Below are 25,352 nucleotides of genomic sequence, written 5' to 3'. Positions count from 1 at the left end.
CGATTAGAGCCCAGATCAAGACAAGCTTTCCTGTCTTCTGCCTCAGCAGATGGGCTATTTTTTTGTTTAAACTAGTTCACTAGTTCACTGAAAATATAGCCTTTTGAGAGTCTCAGCTTTATCACGGGGGTCTTGATTCTAACTCCCTGAATCCTGAGGGCATTTGAACCCTCTCCCCAGCTCACTGAAATCTACTCCCTAACCCAGATGGTCACAGCATCATTCTAATGGGGACTGCTTTGACTTTCAGCTTCCTTGTTTATTTTACCTGATGATTTTCCTTACTTTTTTGAGATCTCAGCTATTCATTTAAAAAGATGATTTGTTTTATACAGAATTATCCAATATTTGTGAAGGGAAGACTTTTAGGTGTCCTAGTCCATCGTATTGCCAGAACCAGAAGTCTCTATCGGTTTTATGGAAGAAATTTTTATTACCATACACACTCTCTTTTTCAACTTTTTAAGAATTTGGCATGAATTTTCCTATCCACCTTTGTTTTCAGGGTTATATACATTTTCTTTTTTTGATAGCTTTGTGGTACCTGTTGGGGGAATCTAATGAGGGGTTATTTTTAGCTGAATTCTATTGTAGGTCAAAGGTCAGTTTTCAGTAAACACACAGACAAACCAATAAATAAACAAACAAATACATATATACATTTATGTTAACTTCTTTCTAAATCCATCTCTTGTCTTTTCTGAGTGAGACGTAAAATATCAGGACTGCTGTTAACCAGAGCCGTGTCTGAGCCCCTCAGTTTTGTGTGGCCTGGTAATACAGGTCATTGAAGTAGTCATCCCACCATCACTTCCTTGACTCTGATACTTCCAGGAAACTTCCTGCTCTTGGAGTGGGGAGGACTCATAGTTAAGGATGTAGGGGTGACAGGACGTGCCTCTTTATACAGTGTCTGGCAAGGAACACACTGCTTAGTGGCTTCTGAATGTTTAGCAGAATAAGAATGGGAGTCATAATACCCCCAGTAATTCATGGATGACCCCATGTGTGTATATCATCCTATCTTACCATGGACCAGAGTTACTATCGAAACTGAGAGATAGGTTACTACACATGTTTGTATTAAGTAACTGCTGACACACAGAAAAGATCAAATAAGGATCATAAAAGAAAAAGATTCCGTTTTTAAAAAGACAAGTTTAAAATGAAATGAAACAAATGTTTATTATTACAGATAAAATTATAAATCTCTTTTTAAAAAAGCAAGGTGTTGGTTCTGTTCAGTGACATAGACAAGGAAGCGAGATTGAGTGGATATGAAAGACTCAGAACAGGGGACAAAGATCAGATCTGATTGTCACAGCTGAATAAACCAAGTGCTGTTGAAAAAGATAATCATTTGTATGTTTAAAATAATAAAAATCGCCTGAATTTCTTCTAAAGCAGTTATAAAATTCCTACCTGAAATTTATAAGCCCAGCTAATCTTGAAACCTCTATTATTAGTTAAAATATTTTTCTTCACTGCAAATGTCTTGTCCCAGCAACTAGAGAGAGTGTATTACTTAAAGAAGAGGAAAACTGCCTTTTAGAGTATTTAACACAAACTTTTTAAAGCAATGTTGCGCTTATGCAACTTTAGCATAACTGCTTTCACTTTTTGGTTTTTCCTCTGGACAGATGGAGCCAAGATACAAGTAGCTATTGCTTTGATGATGCTATTCCTGTTGAAAATGCTATAAAATTATTTTATAGTCAATTGTATACATATACATGGTTACAAGTGAAACTACTTGTGTGATACTGTAAGACAAAGTTTTCAAAAATGAGAATGTTTTCATGAAACAGTGATTGTCATCCTAACAAAATATATTGAATGTAAATTATTGTTTTACTTATAACAATCACAGAGTGTTTTGGCCAAAAACATCTAGCTAAGTTATTCTCAACAAGAGGAGTGTATTTTAATTTCCATGGTCCGCCCCCCCAACCTTATAAGTAGCTTTTCCCCACCTACCAGTTCTCTGCTGCCTTGAGAATTGCTGCTGCATAAACAGAGACGTCGCTGATGGAAATGCATTACACGTGTCCAATATGGAGCTTAAATTAGTTACATAAAAAATTAACTGATGGAGTCCTCTCAAAGTCTCATTTGTCACCTGGAATTTAAGATACTTCTCCCTGATATTAAATGGCCTTAGCATTGATGTGATGTTCTTCACATCAACTTTTTATTTTCCATTTTTCTTCTTAAAAATTTATTCTTTGTGCCTTACTTAAAGAATCCTTCTCCAGTTTTGAGTTTCATGCTATTCCCAGCACTTTGTTAAATAAAAAATTGTATTTAAAAATCTCTCTTCTTTCTCATGAGAAATATTATTTAGAAATGTAGTAAAACTATATGCTAATTTCAGGCTTAAATGAAATATTGAAAAAATTTTTTTATGTCAGGCATTTAACCCAATTCTAAATAAATAATTCCATAAAAGGTACCCCCCCCCAAAAATCACTGGAATGAAGATGGGCATAGACACATCATCAAGCAGCAGTTGGTCTGGGTGCTTCTTCAGCCTCTTCCCCTTTTCCTGTGGTTCCCGGGGAAGGACTTCTATTTAAAGCAAACAGCAATAATCCTGGTCATCTTAACACCTAATCCCCCGGAAGTAACTTCCTAAAAATATGATCTACACTGAGTTTTACTTTATAACAATCTCTCTTGATTGGGTATAATTTGTCCTAGATTATTGTAGACCTCTGTTTAGGGTCTGTAATATGTTTAAAAAAAAAAACCAAGAAACTTTATTTTGATTTTTAAGGGAAAAAATGAGCCTCTGGTAAAAAATGAGCCTCTGGTTAGGGCGCAGTAGTTTGTTGCTTGTGATATTGAAAACTTGTACTCTTTCCCTTTCTTTTTTCTTAACACATACTTCTAGAGCAAGAGGATTTTGTTTGTTTGTTTGCAAATGATGTCCATCTCCTAAGAAGTCTAGTCATAGCAATCTATTAATCTGATCGATTTTTAAGATTGTGCTCTTGGAAGAAATAGTGAAGAGAAATGGGTGGTGATGATTAGACAGAGTAAAGCAAGAGATTTAATTAGTGCTAACAGATGGACTGTAGAATGTAAATCATGTCCATCTTCAATTTGAGAATGAATTCCTTCTGCCATGATTGCAGTAGGATTTTAAGATTTTTTTTTCCTTTTTCTTCCCAAAGCCCCCCAGTACATAGTTGTGTATTCTTCGTTGTGGGTCCTTCTAGTTGTGGCATGTGGGACGCTGCCTCAGCGTGGTTTGATGAGCAGTGCCATGTCCTCACCCAGGATTCGAACCAACGAAACACTGGGCCGCCTGCAGCGGAGCATGCGAACCCAACCACTCGGCCACGGGGCCAGCCCCTGCAGTAGGATTTTAGCTCTTCGTTCTTTTCTTGTCATGTCTTTCCCTCCAAAATTGGCTAATAGAACTTCTTTGCATGTAAAATACCTTATGTACTGAAGTCTGTTGTTTTTTTTTTTTGAGGAAGATTAGCCCTGAGGTAACATCTCCCGCCAATCCTCCTCTTTTTGCTGAGGAAGACTGGCCCTGAGCTAACATCTGTGCCCATCTTCCTCTACTTTATATGTGGGACGCCTACCACAGCATGGCTTGCCAAGCGTGCCATGTCTGCACCTGGGATCTGAACCAGCGAACCCCGGGCTGCCGAAGCAGAATGTGTACGCTTACTTGCTGCGCCACTGGGCCGGCCTCTGAAGTCTTCTAATTTAGTTTTTCGCTCTTTCTCAAAAGTGCATTGAAAATTGTTTCTAGATATTTTGCATTAACAAATGTAGATTTTCTAGCAACAGGATGCCTATCTAATATGCCTGAACTGATTTTTTAAAAGTCAATGAAATTTCGTTTTCCCCCATGAAAATATTTGTTTTGAAAAATGTACGCTGTTGCACAGCAGGTGGGGAAATTTCAGCCCTGAGTTCTTATGTAGCAGCCCTTGGCCTGGGTATCCTCCAGGACACCGACTGCTGCTTTTCTAAGACAGTCCTAATGAGTTGAATGCTGTCACAGGGAACTTAGCAATAATAAAACACAGAAGTTTGTAAATGATTTACTTTTTAACATATGAGTGAGTTAGAGAGAATTAAAAGTGATACCCACAATACCGTCATTCAGTTTCTTCCGTTCAAGAAGGGAAAGGAAAAGGAGTGTTTTACATGTCACCCTACTTTTAACTCTGATACTGCCTACGATGAGGACACTCCTTTTCATGTACTAGTAATAGTGGTGATGCTTGGGAAGTTACATGGCGCTTTACTGGTCCCCAGAGTTTTGTTTTGTTTGTCAAATCTGAGCATGCTGCTGTGGTGGTTGTGCGTGAGAATATCATGTATTGTGTTGTGTCTCCCTCTTACCTCAAAACAAATAAAACACAAACAAACAAGAGTCATTGCTTTGAAAATGCTGTCAGAGTTTAATTAAGCAAAGCCAAGCTAATTACCTTCAGTAATGCTAGCATTTTTGCTTCAGTTTTGGTGGCTTTCTCTAGAAAGGACCCCTGAAAGACTCCTGTGAGCTGAGAGAGCTGGGGGTGCATTCCCAGCTGGTCCCATTGCTGTGGGTTAGAGAGAGAATCTGCTGTGCAGCTGGGTTCTCAGTTGTCTCATTGTTTGGTGTTCTTCACTGCCTTTCTTCCCAGCCCCTCTGGAGCAAAGAGAATGACTGTGGTCTCTCAGCCTGGTAATCAGCCGCAAGGGATTGAGGTCTGGATTGGTGGTGCTTCAGACTCCCTTTCTCAGAGAAGGGGTGACAGCTCCTGAATGAACAGCAAGGAAGTGGACTCAAGGCTTGACATGGACGGGGGCATTATAACCCTGGCCTAGCAAGTCAAACACACTTGGGTTACTATGAAAAACAACAGCAGCAGCAAAAATTCAAGCAAATGTGCCATTAAAAACCCTTACATAATTGTAGCAGGTTTGGGTTTCCTCTGGTTCAAGTTTTCTTGCCTCTTTGATAATCAAACGATCTGAAGAAAGGCATAGAGTTTCAGGGGAGAATCTGCATGACAGGCTCACAATACGGCTATTCACGAGGACTCTTTTATTAGCTTAAACAGTATCTGCATCGTTCTTAGTCTCTGGCTTTACTACAAGGCTCCATTTAAACTTAACCCAGCTTGCAGACTTAACTGATCCAGGAATCACTCAGTACAGCCAGCCAGCTACTGTAGCTTTTTCCTCCTTTTGATAAGGGTGTTTAACACAATGGGGTTCACAGTTCTTAAATGACTCTGTTTTTTTTTCTGTCTTTGAGATGTGGTGCTTATATGACCTTTTGTTCTTAATAAAATTCCACATAGTTTGATTATATTTTTAAAAAGCATAAACAAACACAATATTGACTCCTTACCCTTAGAGTAAAACTTTGAAAATCTCATAGATGATATAGAAATGGAATTCATATCAAAATATGAACACAGCTGACTTTAATATATTACTTATTATTATTAACTATTAGATATTATGAAATCAAACTTGAAAATATTTTCTTTATTTTTGAGGGGTGATTCTGCTATCAGGACACGCTTAACTGGTCCCTGATTAGCCGGTGGCGGGGGTCAGTGGGGGGAAGCCCTGACATCAGAGTGGAGAGAGCCCTGAGGGTGTATTTTGTAGCACACCACACTGAGAGTACTGATGACCCACACTTGGGGTCCACCCCTCAGAATAGTGGGGTCTCAAACTTTGGTAAGCACAGAAGTCATCAGAATGTTTGATGAAAATGCAGATGCCTGGACCCTACCCCCAGAGGCTCTGATTCAGTATGTCTGGGATTGGGGCTGAGGGTTTGCATTTTTAACAAGCATCCACTTGATTCTGATGCTGATGGTCATTGGACCATACTGAGAACCATTATCCTAAATTCACCAGGGAATGTTGGGAGTTCACGATGCCTCCTCCCTGAAGGGCCTCTTGCCTCCAAGTAAGTGGGGACCCGTCTTGGGTAGGAGTGACCCCTGCTGTGATTTCCCAGAGGTGTTGGTGGCCAGAGGGTAAGGACGCCTCTCGTGTTTCCAGTGTTGGGGCAGCTTGTGTATCCTCCCTTTGGGCTTCCATCCACAACAGGGCAGTACCCACCAAGCGTATCACATTCCCAGAAGCACGCCTCACCTAGGGGCCAGCACTTGGGTGTTTGAGAATGTCGTCTCACTCCCACCCCAGCTTTGCATGTGATTAGAATTTCACAGCAGTTGTTATCTACAGTATTTAATCCAAATTTGCTTCTCTATCCTCCTCCTCTACCCCTATTAAAGTAATTTTAGATGTCGGGAAACAAAGGCCTTTTTCAAAAGGATTTCCAATTAGAAATGGATTCTCAAGAAGCCTTTTGGGAATTATGGATGTAACAGGTTTTTTCATTTCACGAAGGTAAGATTTTTCCTTGGAGATGAGTTGTTCTGATGGTCAGAACAGATAGGGAAAATAGACGGTACTGACTACTGCTGACGTTGAGGGCACTTTGCCTGAGGTGCTGCTGTGTGTCCTGTTTGTACAATCCACCCCCATATAGCCGTGGACTTCTTTATTATGAGAATTCTCAGGCATACACAAAACTACAAAGTACAACTGCTATATATGCATCGCTGTTTCCAGAGTTATCAAAATATGTCATTTTTTCAGCAGCTTTTTGTTTTGTTCTTAAATTTTGCTGGTGGTTCTCTAATGGGCTCATTTAGGAGTGAATGCAACATGAAATGCTTTGCTTGGGCTGGTGGCGCAGTGACTTTGAGTAGTGACGTGGACGTGTCTTTTCAGGAATGTGTTCCAGAAAACCTGGAGCTGAAGAGGAAGATCTTCGCTCAGTTGGACCGAGCCGTCGACGACACGATTGTCTTGAGCAGCTCCACCTCGTGCCTCCTGCCCTCCCAGCTGTTTGCCGGTTTGGCACATGTGAAGCAGTGCATTGTGGCCCATCCTGTGAGTATGTCACACCTGGAGCTTTGATTGGGTCTCATTCTGTTCTTCAGGAGTAATATGTTTTGACTAATTTGCTAGTATTCTCAAATTGCTTTATCGAGATATAATGCACATACTGCACAATTTAACAGTTGAAATTGTACAATTCAATGGTTTTTAGTTTATTTAGAGAGTTGTGCAATACCAGCATTTTTTAAAAGAATTTTATCCCAGAATTCCTTGGATTGTCTCTGTGTAGCTGATACATAATGGGATAGAATGAGCAACACTCACAGACTTTCACCCTCGTGTAATTCCTCTCTAGCTAAGGAGACAGACTACTAAATAAATAATTCCACCACCCAGGAAAAAGTGCTACGTTAAAAAAAAATGTATACACTAAGCAGGATTTTGTAGATATATCACTTGTACTATGTAGTTTACTGAACACAATTCGGAGTGTTAGATTTGCTAAAATGCAAATTCTAGGTCCTATTCCCAGGGTTCTGATTCAAGAAGTCTGACTTTACTCCCCTCCTTTTTCTTGTTGTTCCTGTCCATTCATCTGTTGTAATTAACGCTGCAAACTTACTAGGAGTGCGTTAGGAGGTGTGATGGCCAGAGAGGGATTTCAAGGGTCACTTGTGGATGTTTGAGTGCTGTGAGGTCAGCGTGTCCTTGGAGAACTGGGACAGCCTGTTAGAACAGAAGAGCTAACTTAGCTCAAGCCCTAATAATATGACAGTATATGGTGACAACCACACCCTTAGCACCACCAGGCTGTCAGAGGTTAAGGCTGGGGAGAGGTTAGACTGGATAGGATCTGGTTGGCTTGATGATGGAGGAGAGAGTATGAGGCTGGGAAAGACCCTCTGCCAAGAACAAGCATGGGGCATGCAGAATCGAGAGGAGACCAGCTTGCCTGAAAGAGCAGGACTCTGGAGAACCGTGGGAGTTACTTGGAAGAATCGGGGCTGAATTGGGAAGAGACAGAGCAGCATGGAGATGTGGTAGTAAGGCTGCCTCTGGAGGGAAATATAAAGGCCCCTTCTGTGTTGGAGGAGGCTCGGAGAAGGGAGCCGCTGCTTCACAGGACTCGGGCAGCATTCCACGTGGGAGGGACCAGGGCCTGGCTGAGGCGAGGTGCCCTGGGAGAGCAGGCAAATTCTTCCTTCTGAGCAAGAGTAGTTTAGAGTGGGGAAGTAACAGGTTTGCTCAGAGAGGTGAAGAAGAAGGGTGAGTCGGAGATGCCTGTTAGACTTCATATGCTGAGAAGAGGGGCATCCTGGACCGCCGTTCCTGTAGCTGTGGTTCTGGATTGCCTCTTACTGAAGTATAGTGGAAATGTGAAGAATGCTTATAAAATAAGGAGACTTAGACCCATAGAACATGGACGAAAACCAGTCACCTTCAGTTACCACCCAAATATAAGTGGAATTAGCACCAAGAGGGACCTTAATTGAAGCATCCAAATGCCCAGTCCCGTGAACTGTCATGCCTTTGCTCCTGTGACATTTACGTGTCAGTGCAAAGGGCTCGCAGGCCATAACCACTTACTAGATCGTTACTAAATCATTACTTGATCGCTTCAGTGAAAGATGTAGGCCTCCTGCTTGAAAGCTTCCAATTTCTCACCAGTGCTTTTACTTCTAAGTCAATTAAAAAACACAACTAAATCAACTTGTTCAGAAAATACTTCCTAAGTTCCTAAGACTTTTACCACATCTCTTCAGTTTTAAACCTCCTGATGGGCGAGACCACACCTTACTTGCTTTCGTTGTCACACCTGGCACGGCCCCTCTGACTAGTAGTTCAGTCAGTAACTGTTGAGTAATGACATTTCTCTCCCTCACACAATCCAGTATTGCTCACTGTTACTTATTTAATCAAAGCCAAGCAGCATAAAGTCCAAATCTTATTTTAAAAATTAACCTCTCATTACTTTCATAAATTATTTTTAACCAAAATTGATGTTAAGTAAAGCAAATCCAATCACCCAAGTTGACTGTCTTTGGAATTTTGTCCCTTCTCTCTTCTCTGCTCGTGCTGCCCACCTTTTCATCATTCCACTGACCTCTAGGAGAGTGGGAAAAAGCGTCTGTAATAATTCAGTCTAAACTGATGGGCAGTCCCTAAATAATCCCAAACCATTTATAATCTTTGGGGAGCTGCAGAGTTTTCCATTCAGCCGTCCAGGCCATATAAGGGAGGCTTGGCCCGTCAGCTCCATGCAATGGCCTTTGGCTTCCTGCGTCGGTCATCCCGAATTCTTGGCCCAGACAGGAGACAGAATAAAGGAGAAAGAAGTCTGGTCATGCCTCTGAAAGACCCTGGCAAAAGTGGATATTCAGCAACTGAAAGATTCCTGTGTCCACAGCCGATAAGCCTCAACACTGCCCGTGTTCTCTTGGGCACCTTTTCCAGCGGAGGAGGGGGCTTTTCAGGTGCTCTCAGTGCTGGGGGCAGGGAAGGCACTAACGGTGGGCATGGGCTCCCAGCACCAGGTCGTCAGATCGTCAGACGGGAGTTTAGATTGGGCTTTGTAGACTCAAGCCAGGAAAAGTGACAGGCTCAGGAAGAGGGGCCTCAAGACAGCTTCTCTGTGTCTCTGACGTTCTTCCTCTCAGATGCTGTTTGCGTTGCCTTTCCTGTCTGCCTCGTCTCCCTGTGGTGTGTAGAAGGGTTGGGCATGGCTGTTGGTGGTCGGGTGTTGGCTGATGACTGTCTGAAGGTTGTTTGCTTGCAGTTTCTCTTGGTGCTTAGAATCTATGTTAGCAGTCAATCAGAACAGCAGTTTCCTACTGATATTTTCAGCCACACTTTACAGAGGCTTTCCTCTTTTTTCTTCTTTATTTCACTGGGGATGTGGTAGTGGTCTGATGGAGCTGGTGGGGCTTCTTGGGCCCATTACGTGCTCTTGATTCTGCTCCTGCCTCTTACGGATGCCCCGTAGGTGAGGCTGCCTGGGCAGGATGTGTTGGCTCACAGGAGATAGAGTCTTAGGCAGAAGCAGCTCCAACACACAGGTCTGTTGCAGTCACTCGTTAGCCACGGAGCTGAATCAGGCCTTCTTGCATAAGGTGCCCAGAATGTTCCCGTCTGGGCACTTCTTGCCTATGCTTGCACTTTTCTGACTCACTCTCTTACCTGACCCTGAAACCGTTTGCACTCGTGTTGGTGGTAATTTGAATGTTGCATTTGTGGGTTTGATTTATAGAGAGTGTATGTGTCTACGTGTCCCTTGTACACTGCATAGCACTGCCTGTTCCAGATTGTCAGGTCTCTCAGTTTAGGGCAAGTTCAGGAAGGGGGCGGGGTTGTCACTGATGTAAATTATCAAAATACTAAGGGATTAAATCCTCTAAACCAGCTGTAAACAAGAAGCCCCTTCATTTTTGGCCCCTGTTGTAAAGAGGAGGAGGAATTCACCTGGAGAGAGTGCAGCCCCATCAGTGTGTGTGAATGAATCGCACGTCACTGAGTTGTCCTCAGGGAGAAGGGACAGGCTGCCTCTTCTCTGCGTTGACTTGGGTTAGTCCGCTGCAGAGAACAGACGGAGCCTCTGTGCTGGGTGCCCTGTGCTATCGCTGCGATCACATGCCTGCCGGGCTGCTCCAGATTCTGGGCAGGCTTTTCACAGAGCTGAATGGAGAGTGGCGCCTGGGGCCATCCTCAACCTGAGCTCTCACAGAGCCTCCTGGCCGCAGGCCTCTCTTGTGCCTCCAGCAAAGCGCAGAGCCCAGGGGCCGTCTCCTGTGCCCTTTAGGGAAATTGCCTCCTTTTCTCGTTTGTTGTTCTCATTCCTGAGGGTGTGCTTCCCAGCCTTCCTCCTAGGCCACGGCAGAAGGCCCGCACTGCAGCCCTCAGGAGGAGAGGGGCTCTGCAGGAACCAGCCCGGGCCTGACCCTTCCAGCAGACTCACTGCTTTGGCTCTCTCTTCTCCTCGCCTTCCTCCCGTCATCTCCACCCTGTTAAAGTTAAGGGGCATCTGTCACTATTGTCAGGATCCTTCTCTGAGCCTGAGAGAAGGGTTGATGTCCTTGTCCAAGGACCAAGCTGCTGGGGCAGGAACAACCCCACCCAAGCCCTGAGAGGTCCTTTCCCAATAGCTTACCAGCCTGAGCATGTGGACACAGAATCGAGGAAACTGTTTTCGGAAGTACAGAGGGCCCTAACTGCATTTAGCCTGCTGTATGCCTTTCACAGCGGCTCATGCGAATCTCTGTAGGGTTTTGAGCTGGAGGGGGTGTGATCAGGGTCCTGTTTTTAATTTTTTTTTCAATTGTGGTAAAATACACATAACATTTACCATCTTAACCATTTTTAATTGTACTGCTCGGTGCTATTAAGTACAGTCACGTAGTTCTGCAGCCGTCACCATCGTCCATCTCCCGAACTTGTTTCATCTTGCAAAACTGAAACTCTGTCCTCATTAAACAGCTTCCCTTTCCGCTCCCCCAGCCCCTGGCAGCCACCATTCTCCTTCCTGTCTCTGCGGATTTGACAGGCTCCTGCCTGACAAGGCTCACCTGGCAGTGACAGGAAAGATGAGCCTGGAGGGGAGGCCGGTGGGGAGACCCCAGAGTCTAAGTGGAGTGGTGGCCTGAACTAAGTGTGTGGCAGCAGGAATGGTTTTTTTGAGGGATATGGATAGAATTGACAGCACTTTTGTCACTGATCGGAAGTGGAGGAGGCAAGGGAGATGCAGGGACCAAGGATACTCCTCATGGTAGTAACCTGGGTGTTGGGGATGTGATGGTGTTCTCTAGGAAGAGGAACATGCTGGTATGGAGAGACGTGAATTTAATTGACAACAGGTTAAGTGTATGCTTGTGGTGTGTCTGAGGGAGAGTGTCCGGTGCACAGTTATCAGCATAGGCCTACAGTGGGAGCTGAGCTGCGTGTGAGGCCTCTGCACCTTGGCAGTGGCGAGGCCCTCGGAGCTGAGGAGCTCTCCCGAGGGTCTGAGAGGGAGGCCATTGGTGGCGGCCTGGGTGCACCTTCACTTAAAGAAAGTTTGTGCAGCAGGAGAACCTGCAAGGAAGACCGAGATGAGGGAACTGGCAAGCTGTATGTAAAAATGCTTTTTAATTGTTTGTCTCAGTCTGTTTTTTTGCCACCCACAAGGCTTAGAACATTGAATAGACACTAAGCCCAACATCCCTGCTTTGTAGTAAGATAAAGTTCTTCGGAGATAGCTGTTCTTCCAGTTCTTATAATTCTGCTTTTTGAAAAGGTCAGAGGTTAAATATTTTTGTAAGAATTCATTGGTTATAGGCAGGAGAGAAGTGATTCAGTTGAGGCATTAGTTTATCATTTATTTATCTGAAAACAGATGCCATCCTCTCCTGCTTTCTAAGAGGATGAGACAGTGTGACCAGGACAGCTGAGGAGGAGGGGACCTCTGAAGCGAGGCTGCCTCTCCAAGGTGGTGTCCTAGGAGAAGAAAACTTTTCTTTCCGTCTTCTGTCGAAGTCATTGGAAAATGGTTGCTTCTCGTAGTTACTCAGTGACTGTGAGATTCTGCCAGTTTTCATCCGTCTCTGGGGAAGAACCATTTACATGCGTCATCTGGGGCCAGTTTACTGCAGTGCATTTGGGTCAGTGAGGCTCACCAGCTTCTACCCAGCGCCGTTTTCTTCCGACATTTGATACTTCTCTGTGGGAATCTTCAAGAATGGTTTCTCAAAGTTAACCAAGAAGACCAGAGCCAAAAGTTTAAATGCTGTGCTGGGCAAGCATTTCCATAAGGACCCACTCGCCACGGACAGACCTTCCTGCCTCAGACCATAGCACCACGTGGAGGCTGCTGAGGGGCCTACTGCTGTGTGATTTCTCCATGAGGTTCAACTGGGGAAGTGGATGCTTGAGGCTTGACATGGAGAAGTTAAGGAAATACCATGTTTTGCAAAGATGCTGTCACTAATTTTTAACACTGACATGTAGAATGGCGGGAAGCTGCAGTGACTAGGGTGGGAAGAAGTGGCTGGGGGGTGGCCGGAGGGTGGGTGGCTGCCTCTGAAGTCTGGACGTCTGGGAGCAGAGGAATGCTGTGGTGGTTGGGGGGGAGGGGGGGGGCCGGTGGAGATGAGCTGGAAATGTATAGGGTGGTAATCTGTGCCTCCAGACATCAGCCTCATCTGTTGGTTATGATTTTTCTTTGAACAAAACCACACAGTTCTGTACTTAAATTCTCTCTTTTTCTCTCTGCTTCATGAATTACTTTATTTCTCAAATTTCTTGCCATTGGATGCCAAAAATAAAGAGGTCTTTACAAAGATGAATCCTCTCCATCTGACCGTTCCTGATAGGTGAACAAAGTTGGCCAGAACAGCAGCGCAAACTCCAGAGCCATCTTCTTGACACTCTCTCCTTCTGTCTCCCTCTCATAAGGTAAATCCACCATATTATGTCCCGTTGGTTGAGCTGGTCCCACACCCGGAGACGTCCCCTGCAACAGTGGACAGAACCCATGCCCTGATGCAGAAGATCGGACAGTCCCCGATCAGGGTTCTGAAGGAGATCGACGGCTTCGCTCTGAATCGCCTCCAGTACGCGATCATCAGCGAGGCCTGGAGGCTCGTGCAGGTGCGTGGCTGCTCTCTGTCCTCTGGCCATCTGAGCTGAAGAGGGGGAGGAGCTCCTGGGGCGCTGGCTTCGGAAAGTCAGATAACGCTTGATCCTACCTGCCCTATTCTGGAGACTGAGGGCAAACTTTGCTCTCAGGTTCATTCAGAAGGCACCGAAAATAAAATGTAGCAACTCATTGTCTATTTCAGGGATTCCTGTGTTAGAGTAAGCCATTTGATACTCAGATGTGATGGCACGTCTCTGCTTCCTGTCTTTCCATGTCATTACAACATGATCATCTCTGTGTGACGGGCTGCATTCTCCCATAGTCTCAGACCCCCCCCAGTGTTAGAATTTTTCCTAAAAAATTATATTTTGAGTAAAGTAAACTTGTATCCTCTCAAGGAATCCAATTTATTTCAAGAGCTTGAGGAAGAAACAATGGAAACATTTAAACTTGTTAGTAATATTCTTGTTTTACATATAAATAGGAAATTATTTATATACATATTTAACCCCATCCTTCAATTAAAAGATTTTACATGTGACTTAAAAAATTGCCTAGCTTTGGGGCCGACCCGGTGGCGCAGCAGTTAAGTGCACACGTTCCGCTTAGGCGGCCCGGGGTTCACCGGTTTGGATCCCAGGTGCAGACATGGCACCACTTGGCAAGCCATGCTGTGGCAGGCGTCCCACGTGTAAAGTAGAGGAAGATGGGCATGGATGTTAGCTCAGGGCCAGTCTTCCTCAGCAAAAAGAGGAGGATTGGCAGCAGATGTTAGCTCAGGGCTAATCATCCTCCAAAAAAAAAAGAAAATTGCCTAGCTGCATCCATTCCTGTCTCTGTATGAGGGACCTGGTGCCTGGCAGGATAGATGTCAGGGCAGGACCTGGAGTGGAGAGTTGGGGCCTCTGGTCTCTGTCACTCCCTTCCTGACGCTTCCCCAGCTTCTGCATGGGCAGCCCCGCTCTCTGCCCACACTCATGTGCAGAAACATGGTGGGGCAAGTGAGAGTCCTTCCAGGTCCAGGAGGTGAGAGGCTCAGCTGAATCCCCTTTCCCTGGAATGGGCCCATGGCTCCCTGTCTTGACTTCTGTGGCCGCCTGAGACAGGAACAAGGAAGCTGGCCGTGGGCATTGTATTTTAGCTTCCCGGGGCAGGATGCAGGGACCTGCTCACCTCCCAGTCCTGGCGTTTGGGCAGATCCCCGTTAGGTTCATCAACTGACCTGACTGCTACATGCGTTTGCCGCCCAATACCTGCAATTCTGTGTCGTCACTGTTTAAATACACTTAATGCACCTGTGTCTGCAAGAGACCGTGCTGCGATTGCCGCAGTTAAGTCTGCAGTCTTGATTTCTTAGTAATTGTAGAATGTTTTTGAATATCAGTCAGTGGTAGAGTACTCTAAAGAAACACTGAACTAAAGCACCCCTTGGGAGATCTACTTAAAATATTTTTACTGGTCTAGGGAGGGAACAATTTAATAGGCCACAAGAAAAGTTCAATGTTGCAGTAAAACACTGTGGGAGGTTTTAAGGCAATTTTGTCTCCTATTTGTAAGGTATGTTAGCACCCCAAAGAGAAAAAGAAAAGCCCTGAGTCCAAGCTGAAAGATGTGGGCCAACTCAAGGAAAAAGTTGGAGATTCTGTGTCAGGGAACTGGGTGGGAGTCATGCACAAAGCTTTCTGTTTTGACCTCAAAGTGGAACTGGCTGCCGTCTGGAAGCTCAAGCTGGGAAGAGCAATGAGGATTCCTGTCTCCCTTCACTGCTTGGAAGAGGAGGGAAGGCTGAAGGCTTGTTGTGTGTGGTTGCCCTGGGAGTTCTTACTGCCTCGCTTTGGGTACCCTTCTTTCTGTCGTCCTGTCTCCAGGGCTAATGGCACACTGAGTGTAGTCCTGTTACTGGCTGGTGGGAGTGTTCTCACTCCCGGTCTTCAGGGCTGACACACCTTCTGAGAGAGTGAACCCTGCGTATGTCTCTACATCGGCTGCTGTGGGACTTGTGTGGCTCAAGTTCCCATAGGAACCAAGTGCTCAAATCCAGCAGGATACAGTTTGAATGTGACAAAATGAGAAGAGGCTGCAGAAATGAGAAGATTCAAGAGTGTGAATAGAACCCAGAGAATTGCATTTGGTGAAAGTCTAGAAGATAATTCACTTTAAAAAATAAAGATCATCTCCAGACAGTGAGAATAAGGCAGATGTAGAAACTGTGGGTCCCTCTCTCCAGGCTGGGGTGAGGGTGGGCTGGGAAGAGACTGTGGGGCCTCCCTGAGCCCTGCCGTGGAGCCTTACGGGGACGGCTGAGTGCTCAGCTCTGGGGCTGGGGCTCGCAGAGGGGAGCAGGGAAGGGGGGCGGGGTTGCCAGTGTTGCGCCTGCTTTCAGCATCCATGTGCAGGGGCAGCCCCTTTGTTGGCTGCCCAGGCCCGGGAGGGTGGCGAGCACATCAGACATGCACCTGCTCCCAGAGTAGTTGCTTCTCAGGGCAGAGAAGGCTGTGGTGTGGGTTTCTGAACGTCCACACAGAGGCCCTGCTTTTCTGAGGCTCCAGGGCAGCCATGCTCTGAGAGGAATCTCCCCCACGTTCACTGTACCAGCCACAGGATGCCTCCCACTGAGCACCCAGCCCAGCTCTCGGCCCTGTACCCAGCAGAGACACGAAAGGCACGTTTGTCTTACCACCCCCACCTCCTCCTCATGGGAACAGTGGATCAATATTTCTGCCCATTCGGAGGATGGGTTTAAGGATTCTTGATTTTATTGCATGAATTTCTTAAAAGAAAACCGAGGCTGCTTGTGATCTGTTTGCACTTGAGATACTGAGAGTCGGGAAGGGTTTGAACGCCTCCCCAGGGCCCCGCCTTTACCTGTGCCAGTCCACAGTCAGTGCTGGGCTTATCCACACTCCTGGACTCTCAGTTTCAGAGCCAGTTGAACTCGAATTTAGATTTTGGAGTGTTCCAAGTTTACCTCAAAACATTTAAGGGCAACTTTAATATAAAAAGCTGAATTGGGGAAGTTTTACAGTAAAAACTGAAAATTTTATATACTTTAACTTCAAAAGATGCAAAAATTTTGCAGTTTCTCTTTCCCAGGCATCCCCTTTCTGGGGTGGGTTTCACGTGTGGGCTGAAGCCCCTGAGGGTGAGCCTGATGCGGTGAGCAGGAGCCCCTGCTCGAGGGCTCACCAGGGGTGCTGCTGGTTCCTTCCTTTCAGGAAAGTTGAAATTTGGCAGAGCCCTTTGTCTTTGACCCAGGCTAGGGCTGGGTGCTTTCAGGGAGGGAAAGGTCCAGGGTGAGTAGGTTCCAGAGCACTGGGGGTCTTGTGGACCCACGCCCTCTGTCCTGGCTTCTGGAGTGCTGGGTCAGTGCGCGGGTCGAGGCATGCCATGCCCTGCTGTCTGTGTGTACGCTGCTCTGCACAAGTCTGATCCCAGTGTGTGTGTCCAGGGGTCTTACCCCTAAGTTAGGGCTTGAGGTGGTGTGCGACGGACAGGGCACCTGGCCAGAAGGACCGCTTGTGTTTCCACCCAGCTATGGCGGTGTCTTGATGCGGGGGGCCAGAGAGCAGAAGGAGCTACTTTGCCACTTGCCGACTCTGCTGATAGGGTGGGTTACGTTGGTTGGTTTTCTCGTGTTGAACCAGCCTTGCATATCTGGAATAAATCCCACTTGGTTGTGGTGTGTAATTCTTTTTAGACATTGCTGGATTCAATTTGCTTATGTTTTGTTGAAAATTTTTTGTGTCTAAGTTCAGAAGAAATATTGGTCCTGTAGTTTTCTTTTTCTTTCTCTCTCTCTTTTTTTTTTTTTTTTACTATCTTCGTTTGACATATCAAGGTAATACTCCATTGATATCAAGCAAATAATACATCAGATGAGTTGGAAAGTTTTCCCTCCTCGTCTGTTTTCTGGAAGAGATGGTATAACCGTTGTTAATTCTTCTTTAAATGTTTGGTAGAATTCTCCAGTGAAACCACTTGAGCCTGTAGAGTTCTTTTTCTGGAGGTTTTTAATCACAAATTCAACTTCTTTGGTGGTTATAGCACCGTTCAGGTGGTCTGTTTGATCTTGGTTGAGGTTTGGTGGTGTGTGGTTTTTGAGGAGTTGGTCCGTTTCTTCTGGGTTGTCGAGTTGATGGGCACAAAGCTGTCTGCAGTGCTCCCTTACCGTCTCGTGGCTGCAAGGTCTGTAGTGAGAGCCCTGCTTTCACTCCAGGTAGGGTAATTTGTGTCTGCTCTCTTTTTGTCTTTGTCAGTCTTACTAGAGGTTTATCACTCTTACTGATTTTTTTGAAGAAGCAACTTTTTGTTTCATTGATTCTTCTCTGTAGTTTTCCTGTTTTCAGTTTCACTCACATCTCTGGAGGGCATATTTTTTAACACTTGCAGCCAAGCATAAAAGAGAAATTCTAAGAAAGGTAGGACAGGGAGTGGTGGAGAGGCTCCTGTGCAGGCCTGTCAGCTGTCAGGGCTCGAGAAGGGGGAGCCACGCCGCAGGCATCATTTCTAGGTCAGAAAGAGAAAATGGTGGGAATAGGATGTGTCTTGTCTTCACTGCCTACTAGGCCACCAACACACAGTCTTGTCATCGCCTGTGACGTTGTCTGTCCCCACACAGCCCTGTAAGCTCTGTAAGGGCAAAGACTGGAGCAAGATGGGCACCCAGATGCAGAGGGAACGAGGGAGCTGGGTTCTATTTTATTGTCTCCGAGGCGCTCACTCCATTTTTTCCCTTCAGTTTGGCTTCAGACTTGGGACAGAACAGCCTCATAGGCTTGGAAATCCCAGATGGATGAGTCTGGCTGCGGTCTTGAAGCCTGAGATTAGGTCACCAGGTGACAGGATCCTGTTGGCCAGGAATGTTATTTTAAGTTGATATCCTTAAGCTAATGAGCACAATAAGGGAAGTCGTATTGTGATGATAAACTCATACCCCAACAATAGCTGAGCTTGTACTGCCCTACCAAGGCAGGGGAGGGGAGGGGTGGAGGGGAGCAGGAGTGAGTCATGGAGCCGCCCGCAGACTCCCGCCCTGTGGAACTGCGTTGGTGGGAGTGAGCTTGGAAACCGCTGACCTCAGGTTTTTCGTCTTCCCAGCAGTGTAATGGCTAAGCTGGATTTCTCTTCCTTGGGCCCTAAGCTGCAGAAATTCCGTTGTTGACTCTTTTCGTGGAGGGTGTGGCCTATGGAATCTGGACAGGACCCTTTGAGACGCCAGAGCTTTGTTGCTGAGCTTTGTTTCATACACGAATGCCAACTGTTCTGAGGAATTGTTTCAGTTAATAAAGTGTATCTCAAAGATCATGGAGTAAAATTAACAGAGGAAGCTTTTTGTGGTAAACTCATTCAAGGGTTTCTGTTGAATGTGATTTATGAGTCTAACAGGAATTAGGAGCCAGCACAGGAACCACCTCGAATCGTTTCCTCATCAGTAACTTCAGTTTGTATAGGCTTTCAAAGTTTACAAAGTACTTTCCTTTACATGTCTCATGATTCGCAGATATTTTCAGATCATCCAGTCTTAAAACCATGAGAGGCACATTGTTATTTTTGCCTTTACAAGTTAAGACACTTGCCGGAGAGTTTCAGTGGTGGGATCCATGTCCCGCAGTCCGGTGGGACTCACACCTGGGCCGCCCCTGTGCTTCAGCATCTGCATTCGTCAGTGGAGATGGCGGAGGACCTCTTTCTCATCGAAATATGATGAGGATTGGATGGGGTTGTGAATGTAAACGGCTTAGAACATGCCTGGCATATAGTAATACGTTAGTAAATGTTATGGATTATAATGATGATAGTGACAGTGATGTTTTCTGAATCTCTGAAACCAGTGTTCTTTTTTGTGATGTGGCACTTGTCACCAGTGAGTTAGCTCTGAGCTGAAATGCTCATGTTCTTTCTACGCGGGTGAAACCCAAAGCCGTGGACCGCAGCAGGGGCCTCACCGGATAGCTTGGTAGACATGCAGCATCTCAGGTCCCTCCAGACCTGCAGAAGCAGGCTCTACATTTTAACCCCCAGGAGATTCATATGCACATTATAGTTGGAGAAGTCCTAGCTTATATAACTCCCTGGTGAAGCCTTGGCCTCAAAGTTTTGATGTATTGTATTTCATCTGTTCTAAGATAAACTTTTTTGTTGTTGTTGTTTTTTACAGTTTAACATCTTAGTTTTATTGGCAGCATGTTTTCTTCCTTAATGGAGCATTAAATACTAGTTTAACTTTCAATTGATGGAGTCTTAATTCCAATGAGATGCAGTATATTCTACTGTCTTTTTTATTTGGCTTTTCTCCTTCCGTGTTCTTCTGTCCCTTGTGTGTATGTCTCTTGCTTCTGACTCTTTGTTTCTGACTCAGGCTCATGATAGAAAGTGTGCAGCTCCAGCCAGCTTCTGCTTAGTGGAAAGACTCTCACATGGTCACTCTATGGCCGTAATTTCCAGTCCTACTTTTATGACATTGAATACCTTTGGTTATCCCCAAAAAGATGTGAAAATTGATCAATAAATGATTTAATTCACTTTTAATGAAAACACAAACACATCAGAATAAACGCATGTGAGGTTGTCACTGCCCCGATGGTGAGTCGCTAATCCAACTCAAAGCTGGCCTCACCTGTGTCCCCCTGGACTTGTGTGGAGATGGACACCCAGACAGTGTCTTCCTTGTCATGCTGGCCACTTAGCATTGGCCATCCTCATCTAGACATTTGATTCCTGGACCAGGAATGCAAGTTGTGATCAGGTTTTCCTCTTACTAGTCATGGGCCTATGTGAACAGAAGTGGGCCCCACCAGGGGGAACAGCCAGAAACAAGCAAGCTCGTTGTACTTGAGCGGCTGTGTGTGTGTCCCCCTGCCTGCAGCACTGTGGACCACGTGCTTTTGTGCAACATGCTCTTGGTCTTGTGTTGTCGCGTAGGCGAATGAGCCACCTGCCGCATCATGAATTGCTGCACTCAGATTAGAATGTACAGCAAGCGCCTTTACAGGATGGGAGGTGCAAAGGGGAACCGATCGGGTGAACGTATTTTAGGGGGGAAAGATAGCCTAAAATGTTAAAATTCACTACTGTGACTACCTCTTAAATTTCGCCCACATGTGCTGTGGTCACATGGAGGCTGGCGGTTATTTGACTACTTCTCTCCTTTCATAAACCAGTATTAGCAGGGATCCAGTTCTCCAAGTTCACATTAATCTCCAGGAAGTTTCCTTCTCGCGCATCCAGTGTTCTGAGAAGGAGGCGTCTCAGACGGTAAGCTGCCTCCGTGGCCTGTCCTTTTCTAATAGTCTGGGGAGGCCCTGTCATTTCACTGATGGCATTTTCCATGAATGTCACCCTGAGTAGGTTCCCGGTGGCTGAGTAAGTACATCATCTGCCAAATACTCAGACTTCCACTGGAAGAAAACAGTGCAAAATGGGCAGTGAGGATGAAAAGAAGCCAATAGAGAAAAGCAGGCTAAGTCACCAGTCTTGCCGGCTTTAGGATCAAGGAAAGCAACAGCAGTCTGTGGCTTGAGAGGCTTGACAAGAGAAAGCATGTTGAAAGTACTTGCTTACAAGGCAGCTGGAAGGTGGGGTTACTTTAGAAGTTTAGAGAGAAGATGTTGGAAACACCATCGACTGCTTCAGGCTATGGCTAACCTGGAATGTGTCCCAGAGAAAAAAGCTGAGGCTTGAGTAAAATATTACGGTACAGTCACTGGTGACATCTGTGTACTTGGCAAGAAGAGTCATGTAGAACGATGGGCCAGGACGTACAGGGAGGTTAAAGGAGCCAAGTAAGCCCCAGGCTCTTGCACTCCACACCTCACCCTCAGCTGTAGGATTTTCTACATTTTATGTATTTTAAAATTTAAACTTTGAAGTTTAGATTTTTCTTTTAGTTAAAGAAATAATGTATAGAGCGTCCGAGTGAATCTCCTCGTGATTGGAAAGAACTAGCCTGCAGCAGCGCTGCTCACTGAGCTCTGCGAATCCCTGAGCCTCACATCCTCCCAGAAATGATGGCTTCGTCTTCCATTCCAGGCCTGGGCCTCACTCTAGGGTCCAGCCAAGGGTGGTTCTCCCTGCTTCTCATGGCACTGCAGGAGGCCTGTTTCCTCTCGCTCCCCTCATGCCATGGGTCCCTCCAGGCCCTTGCCTGCCTTGCGGTCTGTCTTTCCTTCTTTTGTGTTCATCTGCTCCCGTTCCAGGTACAGTGGACAGGGAGTCTCCCTACTTCCCATCTCCAGTGTGCCCTAGGCTATGATGCCCTTCTCTTTCCTTTCTCATCAGGTCAAAATTCACCCAGCAAAACTTTTTTTAAAACATTTTTCTGCCATTTCTGCGTTATTTATGCTACCTTCTGTAAATATAACCCAGATGCTGGTGTTGGTGAGTTTGAGGGAATTGTCTCCCACGCCTCCGGCACCCGCAGCCCGTTCCTCTTTCTGCCTCACCCACACCCCCGGGCCCATTGTCCCAGCGTCCGCCTCACCTCTGTCTTTGTTGCCTTCCAAAGCCTGAGTTTGTCTGTGGCAGCAAGTTCATCACCAGAGGACATCAGAGAGTTCTCTTGGCTCTAACTCCTCTCGCCTTTTCACCCCATGAAGTTTACCAAAGGCTGTCATGGATCCATTGTGACCACCATTTTCCTTAGCTCCATCCTATTCCTCGGTGCGGCGACTGAGCTAGCACACCTCGGGGCTGCAGGGCCTTCGGAACGGATGTGTCACCTCCTTCACCAGGGCCATCCTCCAGAGTAATTGAGGCCTGTTTTCTTGTTGGCTTTAAATTCAGAGAGCTTCTTATCAATGGCCTTCTGTTCAGAGGTGCCAGGAGAGGGTGATGCTTTTCATCTACAGGGCAGTGCTGAAAGGACACTAAGGGTCTTGGCATTTGAAGAAGTCCCAGAACTATATCAGAACCCATAGCCATGACTCAGCAAGTGTTTAAGGTCTAGACTGACCACTGGGGGAGGATCGAATTAAGTAGAGGCCATTTATAGGCGACATATAGTCGGCTGTCTGGTTGGGAAGACTCAGTCTGGTTGTGACTTGAGATACGTTATGATGCGCGTGGCCCACTGTGGGGATGTGGGTCAGAGCAGTGTATGGCTCTTCCAGAAAGGCTGGTGGCTTTGTGCAGAAACAGTGTCTGAGCGTGTTTACGTAGCTCTCCCTGCTTCACGCCGGAGCCGAGAGGCGCGTGCCTCCTGTGCTTGGAGCTTCGCCCCTCGTGGCTCTGCTGAGGCTGCCTTTCCCTCGACGGGCAGCTTGGGCCCGGCTGCAGCGCACACTGTAGAAGCCTCATTCGTTGTGCTGGTTTCTCTCCAGAACAGTCCAGTGAAGACGGAAGCCACTGCAGAAACTGGAGTTCTCTTCTCTCTGAAAACTTTATTTGCTGGCTGGGAATTATTGTTAATTAGAACTCCTTCTAGTAGCGATTGTCTCTAAGAAGTAGACCCTTTTTATAATAGTACTTATTATTTTATGGGAGTTTACTTTCCGTGGAGCGACACTGTTGAACAACAAAACCCTACTGAAAGGAGAAATGCTGCTGATTTCTATTTCAGAGACACCTCCAGCCCCATTAACAGACAAGCGTAATGAAAACATCAACCATATACTCAACTGGAAGAAACCTGTTTGGCATGCCTGGGATCACTTCGATGGTGTTTAAAGTAAAAGCTTCTATCGCTGGTATTCTAATGACTCCCAAAAAAACTAAACAAAAATGCTATTATCCAACACCTGACTATAATCGTCACCAACAGGTAATCCATCAGTGAGTGTAAGTGATAGATTTCAGTCTGCTCGTGTGAGTTGAAGAGCTAACAGGGAGGGGCAGTGGGCCCCTGAAACAGAGGATAGAAGGAGGGAAGGGTGCCCCTGGGAAGAGGCAGAGAGGGAGGCTGCAGGTGCCAGCTCATACTGTGCAGCCTGTTGCCTGGCCTTCTCTGCCTTCCATGAGGTGCAGGCAGAAGCTGGGCGTGAGCCGGCGTGTGACCCGGGGCCACAGAGGCATGAAGCTCCGCTGGTGGGGCGGGCAGAGATGGGGCTGTGCTGTGCTTCTGTTTTGGAGTAGAGATTTATACGCTTTGGTTCAAACCTCTTTGTAAGAAACTATTCCCAGAGGACCTCCTCACCCCCCAACCCCGGCCCCAGTTAAGGTATCACCGCCCTTGCTGAATAATAGTACACATATTCACATTTGCACAGAAGGGTAGGTTCTTTTTGCTTTGTTTGTTTTTAAGGTCAAGCCCTTTCCTTTTCTCCAGACTCTATTGATACTGTTGCTTTTCTCCCCGAAAGCATTGTCTTAAACACAGCATCCTAAGAAAAAAACATACCAGTGTGTTACCACTCGGGCCTAAAGAGCTCTGGACCATCCCTCATATTAGGACACAGTCTTTCCTTTGCCTTTTTTGTTTGTTAAAAGCTTTATTCTAAGGGATATCCAGGGCCAGCCTGGTGGCGCAGCAGTTAAGTTTGCATGCCCTGCTTCAGCGGCCCGGGCTTCACAGGTTCGGATCCCGGGTGCAGACCTGTGCACCACTTATCAAGCCATGCTGTGGTGGCATCCTGCATACAAAACAGAGCAAGACTGGCACAGACGTTAGCTCAGTGACAATCTTCCTTACTCCACAAAGAAAAAAATATCCAAAGGGAAAAATACTAGTTATGTTTCCCCTACCCTAAGTCAAACTGCCTTTATTTTTCTGTGTTCCTGTCTGATCTCCAGTAACAATACTTTCCTCAAATGTTTACTCATTTTTAATGGCTTCATGATATTTGATTTAGTTGATCTTTTTTAAAAAATCAAATCTTTCCATATTGTGGATTGTTTTAAGGTAGTTTCAAGTTTTCTGCCATTATAATGCCTCTTTGAGCCTCTTTGCACATTAGTCTCTTCTTCTGGAGTCTTTTCATGGACGAGTTCCTGGCAGTGGGATTGCTGTGTCAGAGAGGGGGGACATTTTTACGACTTGATAGTTGTAGCCAGAATACCTTCAAGAATGCCTTCACAGGAGTCGACCATATCTCTTGCCATCAGTGGTGTGCGTGGGCTTTTTTCCCAGCTGCCTCAGTGGTGCCGTCCACCTCACACTTCTCATTTCCTTCCCCCTGAGCGTCCTCTCAGGAGACTCTGGCAGTAGGTGTTTTATGGGTATGATTCAGTGTCCTGTTGCATCAGTTAAATGTGTTCAATCAGCTCTTCTACAAGTTAGCAAGATTTGCTCAAGTCATTCTGCAGGAATGTTTGTACCCCGCTTCCAAGAAAGCTTGTCAGTGTTGGCGAGAGGCCGAGCAGCTCACAGACCTGACCACAAGTCTTTGAGTGATGCTGGGCAGCTTTAGCAGTCTTTTCTTTTTTACTTATTGAAGTCTTGTGTTTGCCTCACCTTTTCCCTGGAAGGAAGCATGGGTGGGGGTAGTCGGATCAGGTCTTTCTCACTCTTGCTTTGGAGCCAGTTTCATAGTGCATGTAGGAGAAGTGATGCTTGGTGAGGAGCATAGAAAACAAGAACATATAAGTATATATAAATATATAAATGGAGGAAGCTCACTCATGGTGCAAGTTAGTTCTTGTGAGAAAGACCATGAATCATCACCATAGCTCCTACTTCAAACTTCAGTGTCTGTAACTCTGTTCCTCTCTGTACCATGCATAAGGGCCCCAAGGTTGGATGTTTCTAAAAGAGAGGCCAGTACCCTCACTTGTACTTGAGTTATTTATACACCAGTGATTATTCTCATCGAGTCCATCCTTGACACATCTTTGGAGATGAGGAACTCGCTGAAATTTAAGTTTATTCCATCCTTGCCCTAACCAGAGCCCGAGGTGCACTCTCTTTCGGTAACCCCTTCTCCTTGGCCTG

The 25,352-nt window shown here is 45.9% G+C and overlaps 1 protein-coding gene across 1 annotated transcript in view; it reads left to right on the top strand.

Moving 5' to 3' along the window:
- The window catches only part of CRYL1 (crystallin lambda 1), a 111,905-nt gene that overhangs the window by 73,167 nt on the left and 13,386 nt on the right, over positions 1–25,352 (top strand). The window contains exons 4-5 of the mRNA XM_008540866.2: positions 6,772–6,933; positions 13,306–13,500. Coding sequence (XP_008539088.1) covers positions 6,772–6,933; positions 13,306–13,500 — 357 coding nt within the window. The remainder of the gene's footprint in view (positions 1–6,771; positions 6,934–13,305; positions 13,501–25,352) is intronic.

Source organism: Equus przewalskii, chromosome 16 (assembly GCF_037783145.1).
Source record: "Equus przewalskii isolate Varuska chromosome 16, EquPr2, whole genome shotgun sequence".
Classification (NCBI taxonomy): Eukaryota; Metazoa; Chordata; class Mammalia; order Perissodactyla; family Equidae; genus Equus; species Equus przewalskii.
Note: the sequence above shows the minus strand (reverse complement) of the source record. Positions and strands in the feature narration are given on the sequence as shown.